This window comes from Mobula hypostoma, chromosome 29 (assembly GCF_963921235.1).
Source record: "Mobula hypostoma chromosome 29, sMobHyp1.1, whole genome shotgun sequence".
Lineage (NCBI taxonomy): Eukaryota > Metazoa > Chordata > Chondrichthyes > Myliobatiformes > Myliobatidae > Mobula > Mobula hypostoma.
The window spans coordinates 29,960,911-29,982,002 of NC_086125.1; the positions used below are offsets into that span (position 1 = coordinate 29,960,911).

Below are 21,092 nucleotides of genomic sequence, written 5' to 3' on the forward strand. Positions count from 1 at the left end.
AACACCTAGATCTCATTGTACTTCCCCTTTTCCTAACTTGACTCCATTTAGATAATAATCTGCCTTCCTGTTCTTACCACCAAAGTGGATAACCTCACATTTATCCACATTAAACTGCATCTGCCATGCATCCACTCAATCACCCAGCCTGTCCAAGTCACCCTGCATTCTCATAACATCCTCCTCATATTTCACACTGCCACCCAGCATTCCGTGAGATTATGTGTCTGTTATAGCTAACAGACGATTTGAAGAACTGGCACTTGTCCAGGGAAAGTTTTAACCCTTCAGCTTTCAGGCAGTCCAGCACCTTCAGTAGCCTCGCTTCATGTTCTTCCAAGGTGGATCCAAATACTATGAGGTCATCCAAATCCTCAAGCTAATTCATATCCCCGACCGTTTTCTCCATGACCGACTGGAAGGTTACAGGGGCTCCCGATATGCCCTGGGGCATCCTTTCGAACTGGTAGAATCCCAGGGGATATATAAATGCCGTCTTCTCTTTGTCAGCCTCACTCATGGGGATCTGGTAATATCTGGTTATACTCAAATCCAGCACACTAAACCACTTTGCACCACTCGGACAGGCCAGTGCATCTTCGACCCTCGGGACTGTGTACTGGTCAGGGACGGTGCGCCTGTTCAGAGTCCTATAGTCCACACACATGCGTACCTTCCCGTTCTGCTTCCAGGCCACTACTATTAGGGAAGCACAGGGGCTTCAGGACTCAGTGATGATCTCAGCTTCTTTCAACTTACACAAATGCTGCCGCACGTCTTCCACGTCTGCAGGGGCCAGTTGCCACGACCTCTCTCTGAACGGCGTGTCCTCGGTCACCCGGATAGCGTGACGCGTGCTCTTGGAACAACCCACATCAAACTCGCCAATGGAAAATGCACCTTCCAATTTCACTATCTTCTCTGCCAGCCTCCTTTTCCAACCAGGCGGCACCGGGGAGTCCCCAAAGTTCAATGACTCAGCTGTCAACGTTCCCCCTTTTCCAATAGTTTCTCCCCGGCGTGCCTCACGGGGACGCTAGACGTTACCGTCACCGGGAACAAATGCGCCAGGGGCATCCCCCGCTTGAAGGTGCCCTCCCTCTTCGTAGTGTTCCTGACGATCACTGCCATCCTGCTCGGCTGTACAACCGAGGGCTTCTGCAATTCGGGCCTCACCAGTACCCCAGCAGGAAATCCCGACTCCCCCTCGTGGTCTTCCGGAGCGTCCACTAAGAGGGTCTCACCCTCAGGCACTCCGGGAAATTTTGGGGTCCCTATCACTCTCGCTGCTTCCCTGCGCTCTACCACCATTGGCTTCGACTGGGTGAACCACAGAGTCCCTCATTTAAATTCAGTATGCAGACCAATTCAGCCATGCACTTCCTCAAAAGCAGGCCGAAACCCCGGGTGCACGGACAATGTTCCCAGAAAGCTCTCACCCGCCTTTTCCTTGCAGGCCCCCCATGAGCCTTCTCACAAGAGGGGTGTTGGTCCCCTCAAGAACTGAAACACCACCCGTCTCAACAGGGTCCTGACAAACCGGGACCGATGTATCAAGGACCTCAGACACTCCCACATCGGCCTCCGAGAACACCAGTTTCACTGACAAATAACCGTCATATGGATAATCACCAGCACTGAGACCCCAAATCTCCAGTGCACTGAATGGTGTCAAGGGTAAATGCTTCAGATACCAGTTGTAAAACGACGGTACAGTACGTGCCTGCGACCCGGTGTCGAGTATGGCTTTAGCGTTAATATCCTCTATCAATATCGACACACTGGAGCGTGGTCCCACTAAACCTTCAGGAACAGGGTCTTTTGCTCTCGGGAGCTCCTTGGTATATTGCTGGGAACGTGTTCCCTCAGAGACACCAGGCTGTTCCCTCACTGAGTGCCCTCTAAGTTTTCCCAACGACTCTCCCTGCTGAGGTTCTCGTGGGCTCACTCTCCTTCTGGCGTGACACCTGCTGCCAGCAGCCATCCACATTGTTCGTCTCCTTGGGGAATCCGCCCCCCCCCCACCGCCACCATCATCTCCATCCATATGGGTGTGGGGGGGGGGGTCACACCCGCTGATAACAGCCGACGTATCTCCGTTCTCAACTCTGCCGCAATCTCCTCTACCGCTCCCTGGGGTAGGCTATCTGTGGTCACTTCACTGCAGGGGACTACTACCGAGGACTATACCCTGCTGACTGAGTCCTCCCACGCCTCCGACACGTTCTCCTCTTCCCGTACCTCTCTGATCAGCTCAACAAAAGATGGAGGGGTCGCATCTTACGAGACTGTCGGAGACCCCACGCAAGCTGGTCATGGGACTGGGCACCTTGCCTATCTGGTCCATTCTTAACTGATCCACCTCAGCCGCCTGAATGACCCCTCTGCACTGCAAGCAATTCAGCTACCTCTCTAGCCGAAAAATAAAAGCAGAAAGCTTCTCCCCCGTCTCCTGACGCATGTTTCGAAACCCCACCGGGACCTCCATTGGGCATCCAGTCGGAGCAAAAGCATTGCACATCAAAGTTGCTGGTGAACGCAGCAGGCCAGGCAGCATCTCTAGGAAGAGGTACAGTTGACGTTTCGGGCCGAGACCCTTCGCCAGGACTAACTGAAAGAAGAGCTAGTAAGAGATTTGAAAGTGGGAGGGGGAGGGGGAGGGGGAGATCCAAAATGATAGGAGAAGACAGGAGGGGGAGGGATAGAGCCAAGAGCTGGACAGGTGATTGGCAAAAGGGGATATGAGAGTATCATGGGACAGGAGGCCCAGGGAGAAGGAAAAGGGGGTGGGGGACCCAGAGGATGGGCAAGGGGTATAGTCAGAGGGACAGAGGGAGAAAAAGGAGAGAGAGAGAGAAAGAATGTGTGTACAAAAATAAATAATGGATGGGGTACAAGGGGGAGATGGGGCATTAGTGGAAGTTTGAGAAGTCAATGTTCATGCCATCAGGTTGGAGGCTACCCAGACGGAATATAAGGTGTTGTTCCTCCAGCCTGAGTGTGGCTTCATTTTTACAGTAGAGGAGGCCGTGGATAGACATGTCAGAATGGGAATGGGATGTGGAATTAAAATGTGTGGCCACTGGGAGATCCTGCTTTCTCTGGCGGACAGAGCGTAGGTGTTCAGCAAAACGATCTCCCAGTCTGCGTCGGGTCTTGCCAATATATAGAAGGCCACATCGGGAGCACCGGACGCAGTATATCACCCCAGCCGACTCACAGGTGAAGTGTCGCCTCACCTGGAAGGACTATCTGGGGCCCTGAATGGTGGTAAGGAAGGAAGTGTAAGGGCATGTGTAGCACTTGTTCCGCTTACAAGGATAAGTGCCAGGAGGGAGATCAGTGGGGAGGGATGGGGGGGACGAATGGACAAGGGAGTCGCATAGGGAGCGATCCCTGTGGAAAGCGGGGGGTGGGGGGGAGGGAAAGATGTGCTTAGTGGTGGGATCCCGTTGAAGGTGTTGGAAGTTATGGAGAATAATATGTTGGGCCCGGAGGCTGGTGGGGTGGTAGGTGAGGACCAGGGGAACCCTATTCCTAGTGGGGTGGCGGGAGGATGGAGTGAGAGCAGATGGCTGGGTGATCTACTGCATCCGGTGCTCCCGATGTGGCCTTCTATATATTGGTGAGACCCGACGCAGACTGGGAGATCATTTTGCTGAACACCTACGCTCTGTCCACCAGAGAAAACAGGATTTCCCAGTGGCCGCACATTTTAATTCCACATCCCATTCCCATTCTGATATGTCTATCCACTGCCTCCTCTACTGTAAAGATGAAGCCACACTCAGGTTGGAGGAACAACACCTTATATTCCGTCTGGGTAGCCTCCAACCTGATGGCATGAATATTGACTTCTCTAACTTCCGCTAATGCCCCACCTCCCCTCGTACCCCATCCGTTATTTATTTATATACAGACATTCTTTCTCTCTCTCTCCTTTTTCTCCCTCTATCCCTCTGACTCTACCCCTTGCCCATCCTCTGGGTTTCCCCCCCCTTTTCCTTCTCCCTGGGCCTCCTGTCCCATGATCCTCTCATATCCCTTTTGCCAATCACCTGTCCAGCTCTTGGCTCCATCCCTCCCCCTCCTGTCTTCTCCTATCATTTTGGATCTCCCCCTCCCCCTCCCACTTTCAAATCTCTTACTAGCTCTTCCTTCAGTTAGTCCTGACGAAGGGTCTCAGCCTGAAACGTCGACTGTACCTCTTCCTAGAGATGCTGCCTGGCCCGCTGTGTTCACCAGCAACTTTGATGTGTGTTGCTTGAATTTCCAGCATCTGCAGAATTCCACATGTTAACAACTGAGAGGACCGTTCCGCCCACGTCTCACTCCTCCTCTCCTTTAGGGGTGGTGGTATTCCAGAGAATCGGCGGAGCCTGCCGTAGCTGGGACTTTGAATCTGATTTTTCCATTTATTCGCCAGAGAAGTAAGGGCGGATACTACCTCAGAATTCTCACTCTTCACCGGGGGACATGGACTAATTAGACATTCCAAATCCGACCACTCTTTCCCCTCACCCCTCAGAAATGATAGAACCCAGTCTTTGAAATCTCCATCCCCAGCTACCTCAGTGCTGGTCTGCATTAAAACAGTTACTTCAGCTGTGAACATTACAAAAAAAACCATTACATTAGTAGTGAAACCTTACAGTGCATTACAGTTGTATCATCAGCAAATTTATAGATGGTATTTGAGCCATGCCTAGCCACACAGTCAAGGGTACATCGAGAGTAGAGCAGTGGGCTAAGCACACGCCGCTGAGGTGTTGATTGTCATTGAGGAGAAGATGTCATCACCAATCTGCACAGATTGTCGTCTTCTGGTTAGGAAGTCGAGGATCCAATTGCAGAGGAAGGTACAGAGGCCCAGGTTCTGCAACTTCTCAATCAGGATTGTGGGAATGATGGTATTAAATGCTGAGCTATAGTCGATGAACAGCATCCTGAGATAGATGTTTGTGTTGTCCAGGTGGTCTAAAGCCGTGTGGCGAGACATTGAGATTGCATCTGCTGTTGACCTATTGTGGTGATAGGCAAATTGCAATGGGTCCAGATCCTTGATGAGGCAAGAGTTCAGTCTAGTCAAGACCAACCTGTCAAAACATTTCATCACTGTTGATGTGAGTGCTACCGGGCGATAGTCATTAAGGCAGCTCACATTATTCTTCTTAGGCACTCGTATAATTGTTGTCTTTTTGAAGCAAGTGGGGACTTTCGCCATTAGCAGTGAGAGGTTGAAAATGTCCTTGAATACTCCTGCCAGTTGGTTGGCACAGGTTTTCAGGTACTCCATCGACACCTTCCGCCTTGTGAGGGTCACTCTCTTTAAAGACAGTCTAACATCAGCCTCTGAGACAGAGATCACAGCGTTGTCAAGTGCAGCAGGGATCTCCACAGCTGTAGTTGTGTTCTCCCTTTCAAAGTGGGCATAGAAGGCGTTGAGTTCATCTGGTAGTGAAGCATTGCTGCCATTCATGCTCTGTAGGAAGTAATGTCTTGCAAGCCCTGCCAGAGTTGTCGTGCATCCAATGTTGCCTCCAACCTCATTCGAAATTGTCTCTTCACCCTTGAAATAGCCCTTCGCAAATCATGCCTGGTTTTCTGGTACAGGCCTGGGTGGCCAGACTTGAATACCACAGATCTGGCCTTCAGCAGATGACGTACCTCCTGGTTTATCCATGGCTTTTGGTTTGGGAATGTGCAGTAAGCCTTTGTAGGCACTCACTCATCCACACAGGTTTTAATGAAGTTGGTAGCAACTGCATCATCTCATCCAGGTTCGAAGATGAATTCTTGCACACAGTCCAGTCCACTGATTCAAAGAAGTCCTGTAGGCGCTCCTGTACTTCCCTTGTCCATACCTTCTTGGTCCTCACTGCTGTTGCTACAGTCTTCAGTCTCTGCCCATACTCAGGCACAGTGGCCTTAGTCTAAAGGATTCCTGTTTCTATATGCTTTTACTGAAGTACTGATTCCGGTCATTTGCTGATAACTTTAAAGTTCAAAGTAAATTTATTATCAAAATTTGCATGCCACCATATACCTTGATATTTGACTTCATGCAGGCTTTTACAGGAAAATAAAGAAATACAATATAATTTATGAAAAACTATAAGCAACTAAGACTGAAGAACAAGCAATGTACAAAAGAAGAGAAACTGCAAATAACACAGAACATAGAACAGTACAGCACAGTACAGGCCCTTCGGCCCATGATGTTGTGCCGACCCTCAAACCCTGCCTCCCATATAAGCCCCCACCTTAGATTCTTCCATATACCTGTCTAGTAGTCTCTTAAACTTCACTAGTGTATCTGCCTCCACCACTGACTCAGGCAGTGCATTCCATGCACCAACCACTCTCTGAGTAAAAAACCTTCCTCTAATATCCCCCTTGAACTTCCCACCCCTTACTTTAAAGCCATGTCCTCTTGTATTGAGCAGTGGTTCCCTGGGGATGGGGCGCTAGCTATCCACTCTATCTAATAATATCTTGTATACCTCTATCATGTCTCCTCTCATCCTCCTCCTCTCCAAAGAGTAAAGCCCCAGCTCCCTTAATCTCTGATCATAATGCATACTTTCTAAACCAGGCAGCATCCTGGTAAATCTCCTCTGTACCCTTTCCAATACTTCCACATCCTTCCTATAGTGAGGTGACCAGAACTGGACACAGTACTCCAAGTGTGGCCTAACCAGAGTTTTATAGAGCTGCATCAGTACATCGCGACTCTTAAACTCTGTTCCACGACTTATGAAAGCTAACACCCCATAAATTTTCTTAACTACCCTATCTACCTATGAGGCAACTTTCAGGGATCTGTGGACATGTACCCCCAGATCCCTCTGCTCCTCCACACTATCAAGTATCCTGCCATTTACTTTGTACTCTGCCTTGGAGTTTGTCCTTCCAAAGTGTACCACCTCACACTTCTCCGGGTTGAACTCCATCTGCCACTTCTCAGCCCACTTCTGCATCCTATCAATGTCTCTCTGCAATCTTTGACAATCCTCTACACTATCTACAACACCACCAACCTTTGTGTCGTCTGCAAACTTGCCAACCCACCCTTCTACCCCTACATCCAGGTCGTTAATAAAAAATCACGAAAAGTAGAGGTCCCAGAACAGATCCTTGTTGGACACCACTAGTCACAACCCTCCAATCTGAATGTACTCCCTCCAGCACCACCCTCTGCCTTCTGCAGGCGAGCCAATTCTGAATCCACCTGGCCAAACTTCCCTGGATCCCATGCCTTCTAACTTTCTGAATAAGCCTACCGTGTGGAACCTTGTCAAATGCCTTACTAAAATCCATATAGATCACATTCACTGCACTACCCTCATCTATATGCCTGGTCACCTCTTCAAAGAACTCTATCAGGCTTGTTAGACACGATCTGCCCTTCACAAAGCCATGCTGACTGTCCCTGAGCAGACCATGATTCTCTAAATGCCTATAGATCCTATCTCTAAGAATCTTTTCCAACAGCTTTCCCACCACAGACGTAAGGCTCACTGGTCTATACTTACCCGGACTATCCCTACTACCTTTTTTGAACAAGGGAACAACATTCGCCTCCCTCCAATCCTCCGGTACCATTCCCGTGGACAACGAGGACATAAAGATCCTAGTCAGAGGCTCTGCAATCTCTTCTCTCACCTCGTGGAGCAGCCTGGGGAATATTCCGTCAGGCCCCGGGGACTTATCTGTCCTAATGTATTTTAACAACTCCAACACCTCCTCTCCCTTAATATCAACATGCTCCAGAACATCAACCTCACTCAGATTGTCCTCACCATCATCAAGTTCCCTCTCATTGGTGAATACCGAAGAGAAGTATTCTCTGAGGACCTCACTCACTTCCACAGCATCCAGGCACATCTTCCCACCTTTATCTCTAATCGGTCCTACCTTCACTTCTGTCATCCTTTTTTTCTTCACATAATTGAAGAATGCCTTGGGGTTTTCTTTTACCCTACTCGCCAAGGCCTTCTCATGCCCCCCTCTTGCTCTTCTCAGCCCCTTCTTAAGCTCCTTTCTTTGCTTCCCTATATGCTTCAATAGACCCATCTGATCCTTGCTTCCTAAACCTCATGTATGCTGCCTTCTTCCACCTGACTAGATTTTCCACCTCACTTGTCACCCATGGTTCCTTCACCCTACCATTCTTTATCTTCCTCACCGGGGCAAATTTACCCCTTACATCCCGCAAGAGATCTCTAAACATCGACCACATGTCCATAGTACATTTCCCAGCAAAAACATCATCCCAATTCACACCCGCAAGTTCCAGCCTTATAACCTCATAATTTGCCTTTCCCCAATTAAAAATTTTCCTGTCCTCTTTGATTCTATCCTTTTCCATGATAATTATAAAGGCCAGGGAGTGGTGGTCACTGTCCCCCAGATGCTCACCCACAGAGATCTGACGCGGTTCATTACCTAGTACTAGATCTAGTATGGCATTCCCCCTGGTCAGCCTGTCCACATACTGTGACAGGAATCCATCCTGGACACACTTAACAAACTCTGCCCCATCTAAACCCTTGGAACTAATCAGATGCCAATCAATATTAGGGAAGTTAAAGTCACCCATGATAACAACCCTGCTATTTTTGCACCTTTCCAAAATCTGCCTCCCAGTTTGCTCCTCTGTATCTCTGCTGCTACCAGGGGGCTTATAGAATACTCCCAGTAGAGTAACTGCTCCCTTCCTGTTCCTGACTTCCACCCATACTGACTCAAAAGAGGATAACAAAAAAAGTAAATGTATAATGCTGAGAACATGAGTTGTCGAGTCCTTCCAAGTGAGTTTGTAGGTTGTGAGTCAGTTCAGTGTTGGCATGAGTGAAGTTATCCACATTGATTCAGGAATTGTTCTTGAGTCTGGTGGTGTGGGACCTTGTATCTCCTGCCCGATGGTGGGAGCGAGAAGAGAGCATGGTGGGGATCCTTGATGATGGATGTTGCTTCCTTGTGGCAGCACCCCTTGTAAGTGTGCTCAGTAGTGGGGAGGACTTTTCCTGTGTTAACCTGGGCCGTATCCAGCACTTTCTGCAGACATTTCCATTCCTGGGCATTGGTGTTTCCATATCAGGCCATGATGCCACCAGCCAAAATACTATCTCCACTGTGCCTCTATAGAAGAACCTACTTTTCCCCTAAATACAAGCTACTTTCCTCCTGATCATTCTTCAGCATCAAGGGGGCGCCGGCCATAGGTGCGGAGACTTGCAGCACAGTGCAGGTGGGCAGTTATTGGTCCACACGGCTCGGAAGCAGGCCTTTCAGCCCTACCTGTCCATGCTGACCAATAATCCCATCCAAGCAATTTGCCCGTGTTTGATACACATCCCTCTAAATCTTTCCTATCCAGGTGTCTTTTAAATATTATTGTGCCTGCCTCAACTACTTCCCCTGGTAGCTACTAATCAGAACCTCCAGCTGTGAACAACAAAACTCCCCGATATAAAATTCTCGCTGACGTGTGGAGAAACTGGCGATTATGATTTCTGCAGTCCGAGAAAGTGGTGATTGAGAGGTCCGAGACAGAGGTGGTTGTATCTCATAATGAACAATTACATTAAACTGGAGAGGTTGCAAAAATACTCACCAGGTTGTTCCTGCTAGTGAGGGACTTGAGTTATAAGGAGAAAGGGACAGGCGAGGACTGCTTTCGCTGGAGCAAAGGAGGTGGAGGGGTCGCATTATAACATCATGGGGGACATTTACAAAGTGGACAGTCACAGTCTTTTCCCCAGGGTAGAGGAGTCCAAAACCAGAAATCTCATATTTAAGTGAGAAGGGATCTGAGGAGCACAGTTTTAACACAGATGGTGGTGGGGATGTGAGAAAGTGATTGAGACAGGTACATCAACGATATTTAAAAACCAGTTGGACAGCAACATGGATAGGAGGGGTTTAGCGGGATCACAGGCAAATGGGACATGCTTAGGTATGTAACCGGATCAGCACAGATGATGGGTTGAAGGGCCTGTTTCCCTGTATCAATCTATCACTCTAGAATGTTCTAAAGCAAAGAGGCTTTTGTGTGTAAGCGTGTGTGTGTATGTGTGCATGTGTGTGTGAGTGAGAGTGTGTGTGTATGTATGTATGTGTGTATGTGTGTGTGTGTGTATGTATGTATGTGTGTATGTGTGTGTGAGTGAGAGTGTGTGTATGTGTGCATGTGTGTGAGTGAGAGTGTGTGTATGTGTGTATGTGTGTGTGTGTATGTGTGTGTATGTGTGCATGTGTATGTATGTATGTGTGTGTGTGTATGTGCATGTATATGGATGTATGTGTGTGTGTGTGTGTGTATGTATGTGTGTGTATGTGTGCATGTGTATGTATGTATGTGTGTGTGTGTATATGTGTATGTGTGTGTGTGAGAGAGAGAGAGAGAGAGAGAGATCGATCTATTGGGATTGAAATAAGTTAGCAAACAGCCCATGGGTCTAATGGCCTTTGGTCAGTGTGTAACAATTAAAATCCTTCAGGTTCTGAGTTGATTCCACGATTGTTTTGGTCATTCTTATAATTTAATTTTAAAATAAATTCTGCACAAGGTTTTTGCTTCTGGAAGAGCAGAAGAGGTATTTCGAGAAGCTGGCTTTGTACTGCAACCACTACGCCAACCTGATCCCCATGGCCTTCGTGCTGGGTGAGAGACCTTTATATTCCGACCTGATCCCCATGGCCTTCGTGCTGGGTGAGAGACGTTTATATTCCGACCTGATCCCCATGGCCTTCGTGCTGGGTGAGAGACGTTTATATTCCGACCTGATCCCCATGGCCTTCGTGCTGGGTGAGCGATCTTTATATTCTGACCTGATCCCATGGCCTTCGTGCTGGGTGAGCGATCTTTATATTCCGACCTGATCCCATGGCCTTCGTGCTGGGTGAGAGACCTTTATATTCCGACCTGATCCCCATGGCCTTCGTGCTGGGTGAGAGACGTTTATATTCCGACCTGATCCCATGGCCTTCGTGCTGGGTGAGCGACCTTTATATTCCAACCTGATCCCCATGGCCTTCGTGCTGGGTGAGAGACGTTTATATTCCGACCTGATCCCCATGGCCTTCGTGCTGGGTGAGAGACGTTTATATTCCGACCTGATCCCCATGGCCTTCGTGCTGGGTGAGAGACGTTTATATTCCGACCTGATCCCATGGCCTTCGTGCTGGGTGAGCGACCTTTATATTCCGACCTGATCCCATGGCCTTCGTGCTGGGTGAGAGACGTTTATATTCCGACCTGATCCCCATGGCCTTTGTGCTGGGTGAGAGACGTTTATATTCCGACCTGATCCCCATGGCCTTTGTGCTGGGTGAGAGACGTTTATATTCCGACCTGATCCCCATGGCCTTTGTGCTGGGTGAGAGACGTTTATATTCCGACCTGATCCCCATGGCCTTCGTGCTGGGTGAGAGATTTTGCCATTTCCTTATATTTCTTGAAAACTCACGCACATGTGACCCTTGAGCCCCCAGGCTGTTAGGTTTCCCCGTAACTGCGCGGCAAATGGCGCTGCTGCCTCCCAGTGCTGGAGACCGAGATTCGATAACGACCTCCGCCGCCGTCTGCGTAGAGCCTGCACCTTCTCCCTGTGACTGAGCGGGGTTCCCACTGGCCCTCCCAGCAGCAGATTAATTGGCCGCTTTGACAGAAAGGCAAAGAAAAGGAGGAGCCGACGGGCTGGTGAGAGAGTGAGGGAGAATCTGTTGTGGGACTGATTTCCCCGTTAAGAGCCGGCGTGCCTTGATGGGCCAAATTACCTCCAAATATTGTAACAGGTAAAACTGGGGGGAGAGGAGCGAGTTGGTGTTTCTCCACCGCTACACCACATCTGATCCTGGTTACCCGCAGATGATCTGTAACCTCAGCTGCCGGTTACTCTAAGTGGGGGCTGGGTTGCTAGTAACGGAGGTGACTGAGGATTTCGAGACCCTTCATCCAGCAAGCCAGAGGGCGACTGCAGCAACTTCCATTAACATGGCGCCTTTCAAGATGCAGGCTGGGTTCTGCAGATCTGCCAGTGGGGGATCAGTACCGGAATGAGCTACATTGTCGGGAACGCTGGTTGCAAACGGAACTGCCGCTCAGGGTCATTCCCACGAACTCCTTTTTTAACAAAAGTATGGGATTTCCGTGAAGTATGCAGACCCGACACTGGGTCTGGTCAGAGACATTGCGAGGGAGAGTCGCCCGCTGCTGGGGTCGGAGGGGTCGGGTCCAGCGGTCGCTGGTTCTCACTCGGGTTCTGCTCTGTTGCTCAGGGTTTTACGTGACTCTGGTGGTGAACCGCTGGTGGAACCAGTACACGAGTATCCCGCTGCCCGATCGCCTTATGTGTGTCATCTCCGGAAACGTGCACGGCGCTGATGAGCGGGGCCGCCTGCTGCGCCGGACCATGATGAGGTACGCCAGCCTCTCGGCGCTCCTCATCCTGCGCTCGGTCAGCACGGCCGTCATCAAGCGGTTCCCCACCATGGACCACGTGGTGGAAGCAGGTGAGGGGTGGGGGTGAGCGGGGCGTGGACCTTGGATCGCCCCTCCATGAGGGGTACGATCGGAGCGGGGGAGGTGTAGTTAGGGTGACGGGAATAGACAGGAGAAGACCGGAGGCCATAATCCGGTCAGCCCGAGGGGATGAACGGCCTCCTACTGCTTCCGTCTCTTTGCCCTTGGAGATCAGGTGAGGTGGGGTCCGGTTACTGAGAGGTCCGAAGACTGAGCGAGTGGGAGGGGGCAGCCCGAACCGGCAGAGAACTTGCAAAGATGTGTGTTGGGGGGGGGTGGTGGGGAGAACTGTGTGTGTGTGTGTGTGTAGGGGTGGAGGGAGGGGAGGAGAGAATATGGGGGAAAAGAGACTCACTGAGGAGGAGGAGGAGGCCCTCTGTGGCGGTGAGGGGAAACCCTTGGCGGGAGGCACTGGAAGCGGGTTCAGTGGGAACTTTCTAAAGGGGTTTGGGTTGGGAATTTGTGGAAGAATGAAGATGTTGCCAGGACTCGAAGACCTGGGTTCCAGGGAGACTTTGAGCGGACTCTGGTTTTATTCCTTGGGATGTGGGAGAGTGACGGATAATCTGATTGCGGTGTCAGCAGGGATGAGTTGCACCGAAGAGTAGGAGAAGTGTTGCAAGGATGAGAGTAAGCAGAGAAAAGGGTCTGTGTTCAGAGTGATAGTCCGTGAGCCAGTAGAGTTGGTTGGTACCATCGGAGGGGAATAATGCTCATAGTGATTTTTGGCAAGGTATACATCTTTAGAGTTAGAAAATATGTGATAGCATTGCATCAGTGGTAACTTTATTACTTCAAATAAGTAATCACTTTTTGTATATATTCCATCAGTACAGCAGAAAATGTTACCCACCCCCCCAAAAGCTAAAAAACCTCATTTGGAGAGATTTCTGGAGTTTTATTAATGTCATGATATTTTCCATATTGTTGTATCAAATCAAAACAATCTTAAGCTTTTGTCATAGCATATGGAATTACAGTACAATAATTCAAATGTGGGGTTCCACACGGCCATAACCTCGGCCCCATATGGTTGTAAAATGAATATATTTAATCAAAGACTGCTCTCCATACTTTGTTTTCCATGCAACAAGACCTGGGTGTCATTATACACCAGTCATTGAAAGTGGGCATGCAGGTACAGCAGGCGGTGAAAAAGGCGAATGGTATGTTGGCATTTATAGCGAGAGGATTCGAGTACAGGAGCAGGGAGGTACTACTGCAGTTGTACAAGGCCTTGGTGAGGCCACACCTGGAGTATTGTTTGCAGTTTTGGTCCCCTAATCTGAGGAAAGACATCTTTGCCATAGAGGGAGTACAAAGGAGGTTCACCAGATTGATTCCTGGGATGGCAGGACTTTCATATGAAGAAAGACTGGATGAACTGGGCTTGTACTCGTTGGAATTTAGAAGATTGAGGGGGGATCTGATTGAAATGTATAAGATCCTAAAGGGATTGGACAGGCTAGGTGCAGGAAGATTGTTCCTGATGTTGGGGAAGTCCAGAACGAGGGGCCACAGTTTGAGGATAGAGGGGAAGCCTTTTAGGACCGAGATTAGGAAAAACTTCTTCACACAGAGAGAGGTGAATCTGTGGAATTCTCTGCCACAGGAAACAGTTGAGGCCAGTTCATTGGCTATATTTAAGAGGGAGTTAGATATGGCCCTTGTGGCTACGGGGGTCAGGGGGTATGGAGGGAAGGCTGGGGCGGGGTTCTGAGTTGGATGATCAGCCATGATCATAATAAATGGCGGTGCAGGCTCGAAGGGCCGAATGGCCTACTCCTGCACCTATTTTCTATGTTTCTATACCTTCATAACTTATTAATAATCATAATAATTTTCCAAGTCTTCCACGTCTTGGTCTGAACTTTCCACACTCTCTGAGGTGGATGCCTGGTTCTCACAGTCTGCCAGTCTACACGTGTCAGTACACCTGAGGCCATTTGCAACACACATACATCTTGGGAGTGAACATTTATTTGGACAGTTACAGTCCAGTAGATCCAGGACGGCATCGGGTGCCGGCTGGCCTTCCATCCAGTGCACCACCAACTGTTCAGCTTCCTCTTCTCTCTCCATCTTCCATCCTCTGCCAACAGGGCTTGATACTTGTGGGTCCTTCTCCAAACATCTTCTCCATATACCAGCCTGGTAGTTGGCTTGCTGTGCATGTTTTCTTAAGCAGTCCTTGCATGGTGGGAGTTGATGACGTTCGATTTCACCTTTTTTGGCACAGAAAAGGTGATACCTGAGCTAATTGACCTTGATGGTCGATGCTTTTGGGGCATACAGGAGACATATAAATGCCTCCAGTTTGTCCATCAGTTCTGGGGAGAGGTCCCATTCCTGACCCAACTCTAAGAATGTGTCCTGCGTTTCCCTGTTGCTAGTCAGAAGTTTTAGGGCACTTGTCTTCCCTTTGCCTGCAAAAGTATTTACAGTGTAAATGCAACCCGATGAGAGTCCTACGAACCTCTATGCCAACAGTGGCAGCAACCTTCTTGATGTCTACAAGCCTTGTACGGGTTATAGTGCCACACTTCTGGAAGAATGGGGCCCCAATCTTGTCACAAAATGCTAAAACCATGATAAAGTCATCTCTGTCTTCTGAGCAGATCACTACAGACTGGTATTTCTCTCTTGTGGCATGGGCAGCATGGAGAAGTAGGCGGCCATCTGCTTCTTCTTGTTGACACTGAAGAGCTGACATCTCCTCGCTGTCTTGAGATGTGATTCTGTAACATTTGTCATTCACAGTTGCATACAGAATCTTCTCCTATAGCTTTGCTCTGTACTCTGCCTTCCTCCATTCATGGACTATGAAGCTAATGAGACTATTTTTGTTACTGACTTTGGTCAGGAAGCTCCTCCACTGCCTCATCATCTGTGTGTCTGTGATACCTTGCAACTCGTGACCAGTCTCTTCACCCTGTAGAAATCTTTCACTATTCTTGATAGAGTTCTCCTTGTATGTGTTGAACACAACATCTATTCTGCTACTCTGACTGCCTTCCCTCACAGCCATACCCAGAATTGTTGTGGCAACATCTCTGAAAGTAACTTGATCCCCTTTCACTCTTTGGACCAAGTTCATTCCATCAACCACTGTAACAGAGTTTTCTGGGAGTTGCTCTTCTACTGCTATATTTTTCTGCAAGGTTGTGGCTAAAGTGCTTTATTTGTCTTTCTCAACAATCCTTCTGGTGTGGACAGGGCCTGATATATGATGAAGTCTGATCTATGATCTTGTCGAAATTGGTTGCCTTGGCCCTCCAAACTTTGAGTTCCCTCTGTGGAGTTTGATTTTCCAAGACAAAGTCCCTTAATGATACACTTTCAGGAACCATTAACAATTTTCCTTTGTCATCTGGAAATATATCTACTGAATTGCCCAGCTCAGATTCTAGTTTCCTACAAAGGTGCTTCCTTGTAGAATCTTGCAGGAGTGTAACTCCACCAGATAGATTCAAGTTTCCTGACCAAAGAAGTGACTTGTACAAACATCTTGTTGGGTATGATATCAGTTCTGATATACTTGAAAAGGTCTTTATAGGCTTCCCTTTCAATCCTTTTATACAGTTCATCACCATCCTCTTTGTACTCGGTTCCTTTTTCTTGATTCTGGTACAATCCTTGAAACATGATAGTGGGCCTCTGCAGCAACTATGTCTCTGCTTGTTACTGCTAGAATCTTTTCATCTTCCTTTTGGGTTGCACATTCCTGTAGTGTTTGCTCAGCTCTGAGTTGTACAGCTTGTGTAAGCTTTTCACGTGACTTGGGGCCCTTCAGAAATTTCACCTTATTACAAAAAATGCAGATTTGATCATACACCTTGCTTCTGATGGAGATCTCCTACTTGGACTTTCTGATGTACAGGTATTCTTACCAGCTTCATCAGTAATGCTTTCCTTGGCTTTCCTTTTCAGAGTCTCTAAGTCTCTCTTCATGGTGAGGAGGCTTCGGCATTTTCAGTGATAGAAGATTCCTGGGACTTCTTTTTTCTCCAAGTTCTTTAGCAACGTCTAAAATAGGGGCATAGTTTCTCACTTTGGCTGCTTCAAGTAATATTTTCCAGGATTCATAGTCTTGAGGACTAACTAAATGGTCATCATCTTCTTTTGATGTTTTCTGGTGTATGATACACTGCTTCTTAATAGATATCTTTGTGCTTATGGCTCTCCATTCTGAAGCAAAGTGATTCAGCTACTCCTGATCTAAGTCTACTCTGCTCTTCTCTCTCTATTGCGCAGGACTAGCCCATCACCACAGTACCTGAAACAGAAAAAAATCATGTTAATATTACTGGTGAGAAAAGCACCTGCTGCAAAGGTGATATAAATGTATGTATAAATGGTGATGTACAAGATATAAATGTGAAACAGAACATGAAAACAGAAGTACATCTTATGGAATGTATAGTCACTGTGTTTTCACTGCCAGTAATAGATGACATTTGTAGAGATGCTAATTTTAACAACTTTTCTGAAAAACATATAGTCTGGGCTATATTCCCACCAATTTTCAAAGACAAAGCGTCACTAATAAGAGAGAACCATCAGTTTGAAGTAGAATGTGCTATGTATAGTTTTGAAAAGTGTGTTTTGGCGTGTGATTATAAATCGAGTGTTAACACACAGAAAGCTACCACTGCTGCAATGTTATCACATATTTTCTAGCACTAGGGGTGTATACCTTGCCAAAAATCACTAAAAGAATTATTCCCCCCAGATGGTACCGGTGGCCCAAATTTGGGGTCCTGGCTCATGGACTATAATGGAGAGACTGTGTAGCTGTGAGCTGGTGAGCCCTCCCTCGGGGGTGGAGAAATCACGGCGTTGCTTTTTCCAGGGTTTATGACCAAAGAGGAGCGCAAGAAATACGAGAGCCTTCACTCGCCCTACAACAAGTACTGGATTCCGTGTGTGTGGTTCACTAACCTGGCCGCCAAGGGACGCAAGGAGGGACGGATAAAGGACGACAGCGCTTTCAAGCTGTTGATGGAGGTATTGGAGTTTGGGTCTAGCCGAGGGTTTGACCTCCCCAGTCTCTTCCTTGGGCTTGGGCAATGCACACAGAAAGGCAGAGGGTGAAGGGTTTGACCTCCCCAGACTCTGCCTCCGGCTTGGGCAATGCACACAGAAAGGCAGAGGGTGAATGGTAGAGAGGGAACGAATGACCCTATTTTTCCCGTTTCACACCGATACAGCAGAGGCTGAAACACTGATGCAGTGATTTAGGGTCCTGGGTCCCCCAAATACAGTCATAGAAACAGGCCTTTTGGCCCATCTAGGCCGTGCCGAACTATTATTCTATCTAGTCCCATTGACACACACTTGGACCATAGCCCTCCGAACCGCTTCCATCCATGTACCTTCTCTTAAATATTGCTATCAAACCCATATCCATCACATCTGCCCACAGCTCGTTTCTTCACTCGCACCACCCTCCGAATGAAGAAGTTCCCTCTCATATTTTACCGTTCACACTTAACTTATAGCTTCTAGTTCCAGTTTCACTCAACCTTTGGAAAATGCATTTACCTCTCATAATTTTGTAAATCTCTTTGGTTAAGGCGTTGGTTCAAAATGACAACAGTTGGTGTGGATATTTAATTTAGTTAAATATTCTGCAATTTTAAGAAAAGCTACAGAGTCCACAAAACAGTCAGATACTTACAGAGTTCCCTATGATTGGCCAATGCCATCCGGAGAAGGGAATTTGGTGTCTTTAGCCTCAATGTCACATAGATGAGTTGTAACTAGCCTCTGAAATGAAACCACATTCTCACCATCTTCTGAGTGGCAGCAGTACTGGATCTCTTACGTTCATGGTGCCTTCATACATGTTCATGGCACCTGTCATACATGTTCATACCACCTGTCATGTATGTTCACACCACCTTTTGTGCGTATGTGTACTGCCACGTTGCTTGCAGAATTTAAGGCCAGTTCTTGACACGGTCTGCGGTTCAGTTGATTAGGACGTTAAGCTTGCTGGGCAGCACAGTTAGGATAGATGAGTTGGGCCAAAGGTTGTAACCATATGACTGACCCAGTGTTTCTGTGAATCTCTAACTCCCAGACACCTTAAGACCATAAGACATAGGAGCAGAAGTAGGCCATTTGGCCCATCGAGTCTGCTCCGCCATTCAGTTTTGGGCTGGTCCCATTCTTCCAGTCATCCCCACTCCACTGCCTTCTCCCCATACACTTTGATGCCCTGGATAATGAAGAACCTCTGCTTTAAATGCACCCAGTGACTTGGCCTCCACAGCCGCTCGTGGCAACAAATTCCACAGATTTACCACCCTCTCACTAAAGTAATTTCTCCGCATCTCAGTTCTAAATGGACGTCCTTCAATCCTGAAGTTGTGCCCTCTTGTCCTAGAGTCCCCTACACAGTTGGTCCCAAACTAGAGAAGGGGCAAAATTCCTATTTCAGGCATCTGCTGAGTGACCCTTACGTCTGTCCGAGCTGTGGGATTAACGTGAGGAGACAGAACTGACCAGGATGGTGGGGATGGGGTTCTGTGGGACAGTCTGGGAAAGCGGGAGGAGAGTAAGTGAGAGGGAGAAAGAGAGATGCACTTTTCCTTGACTTCATCTAAACCAGCAGTGTACTAACAGCAAGTTATTTACCTCAAAGAGAGTTGTTTATTTTCTGTCCAAGGTTGAGAGATTTTGATGAGGTTCTACTCTCCAGCCATGGCCTCATTTGGACCAAAGTGAAGTCATTAGTGACTTGGGTTCAATGAATGAAAGGATGAAGTTCTATTTCAGCAGAGCCCCACTGAGTCCACTTGACCTTGAGCTGCTCTCACCCCTTCCCTTCCCATCTGTAGTTTCACGGAGTAATACAGTGCAGAATCAGACCCACCGAGTCTGCGTGAGTTCGTCTACATCAATCCCTGGGATTTTCCCCATACTCCCATCAATTTGCCCGAGATTCTCGCCCTTCTCCACACACTGCGGCCAGTTTACAATGGCTGACTGAAGTGCAAGTGGGGGAAAGTTGAGCTCCCATGTGGTCACAGGCAGGGTGCACAAACTGCACCAGGAGTCAGGATTGAACTCCGATCTCTGGAGCTGTATAACCCACTGCACCACCTTCAATTACCATCAAATTTGTCTCCTTAATTCTCTCAACACAACTCTCTGCAAAAGAAAAACTTTTGCCTGTTGACCTGTTTGTGTTTACTAGTTATACTCTGACAAAAAAAAATCAACACCCAGGTCCTTCGGCCCAACTTGTTCATGCCAGCCAAGATGCCTAACTGAGTTAGTCCATTTGCCCGGGTTTGATCCATGTCTTTCCTATCCATGTATCCGTCCAAATCTACCTTAATGATTTCCTCCGGTAGCTCATTCCATGTACACACCTCCCTTTAAATTTTTCTCCTCTCAGTGTCCTGTAGTTTGAGACTCCTCTGTCCTGGGAAAGATTGCGGCCATTCACACACCTCATCGTTTTGTAAACATCTCACTTGTTGAAGGCTGGTGGGAAGTCTAAACCAGCGGTCCCCAACCACCGGGCCGCAGAGCATGCGCTACTGGGCCGCGAGGAAACGATATGATTTGGCGATATGAGTCAGCTGCACCTTTCCTCATTCCATGTCACATCCACTGTTGAGTTTGAATGCACGCGAGGTTATCACCCACGTGTCATCCATGTCAGCGCGGGAAGAAGATTGAGCTTGCAAATGACGATGGGCTGCAAAGTGTGTTTAACATAACATCTCTGCCGGCATTCCGGATCAAAGTCAAGGCTGAATATCCCGAGAGCCACGAAAGCACTGAAAACGTAGCTTCCATTTCCAACACATCTCTGCAATGAATGCAACGAAAACTAAATTGCGGAATAGACTGGACATAAGGAACCTCCTTCGAGTATCGCTGTCTCCCATCACCCCTCGATGGGACCGCCTTGTTGCATGGAATCAAGCCCAGGGCTCGCACTGATTCAGCGATATTGGTGTGTTGCAATGATTTTATTCTAAATGGTCCCTTTGCTTCAGGGAAAAAGCCCCAGTCTATCTGACCTTTCCTTTACTCCATGCACTTCTTCCACTGCTGTATTGCACCGGGTCCCATCCCCCTTGCAAATTGGTTCAAAAGGGTTTAAACTAATTTGCAAGGGGGATGGGACCCAGAGCGATAGAGCAGTGGAGGACGTGCATGGAGTAAAGCCAGATCTACATATAGAGAGGCTTTGAGGAAAGAGAAGCAGAATAAAGGGTGTAAAGGTAGGAAGGTAGAAGGGCTGAAGTGTGTGTACCTCAATGCAAGAAGCATCAGGAACAAAGGTGATGAACTGAGAGCTTGGATACATACATGGAATTATGATGTAGAGGCCATTACAGAGACTTGGCTGGCACCAGGGCAGGAATGGATTCTCAATATTCCTGGATTTCAGTGCTTTAAAAGGGATAGAGAGAGAGGAGGAGGGGTGGCATTACTGATCAGGGATACTATTACAGCTACAGAAAGGGTGGGTAATGTAGCAGGATCCTCTTTTGAATCAGTATGGGTGGAAGTCAGGAACAGGAAGGGAGCAGTTACT

At 48.0% G+C, this 21,092-nt stretch overlaps 1 protein-coding gene across 1 annotated transcript in view; it reads left to right on the forward strand.

The window, feature by feature from the left end:
* The window catches only part of best2 (bestrophin 2), a 40,740-nt gene that overhangs the window by 6,547 nt on the left and 13,101 nt on the right, over positions 1 to 21,092 (forward strand). Inside the window, exons 2-4 of the mRNA XM_063036066.1 lie at positions 10,575 to 10,669; positions 12,286 to 12,519; positions 17,382 to 17,536. Coding sequence (XP_062892136.1) covers positions 10,575 to 10,669; positions 12,286 to 12,519; positions 17,382 to 17,536 — 484 coding nt within the window. The remainder of the gene's footprint in view (positions 1 to 10,574; positions 10,670 to 12,285; positions 12,520 to 17,381; positions 17,537 to 21,092) is intronic.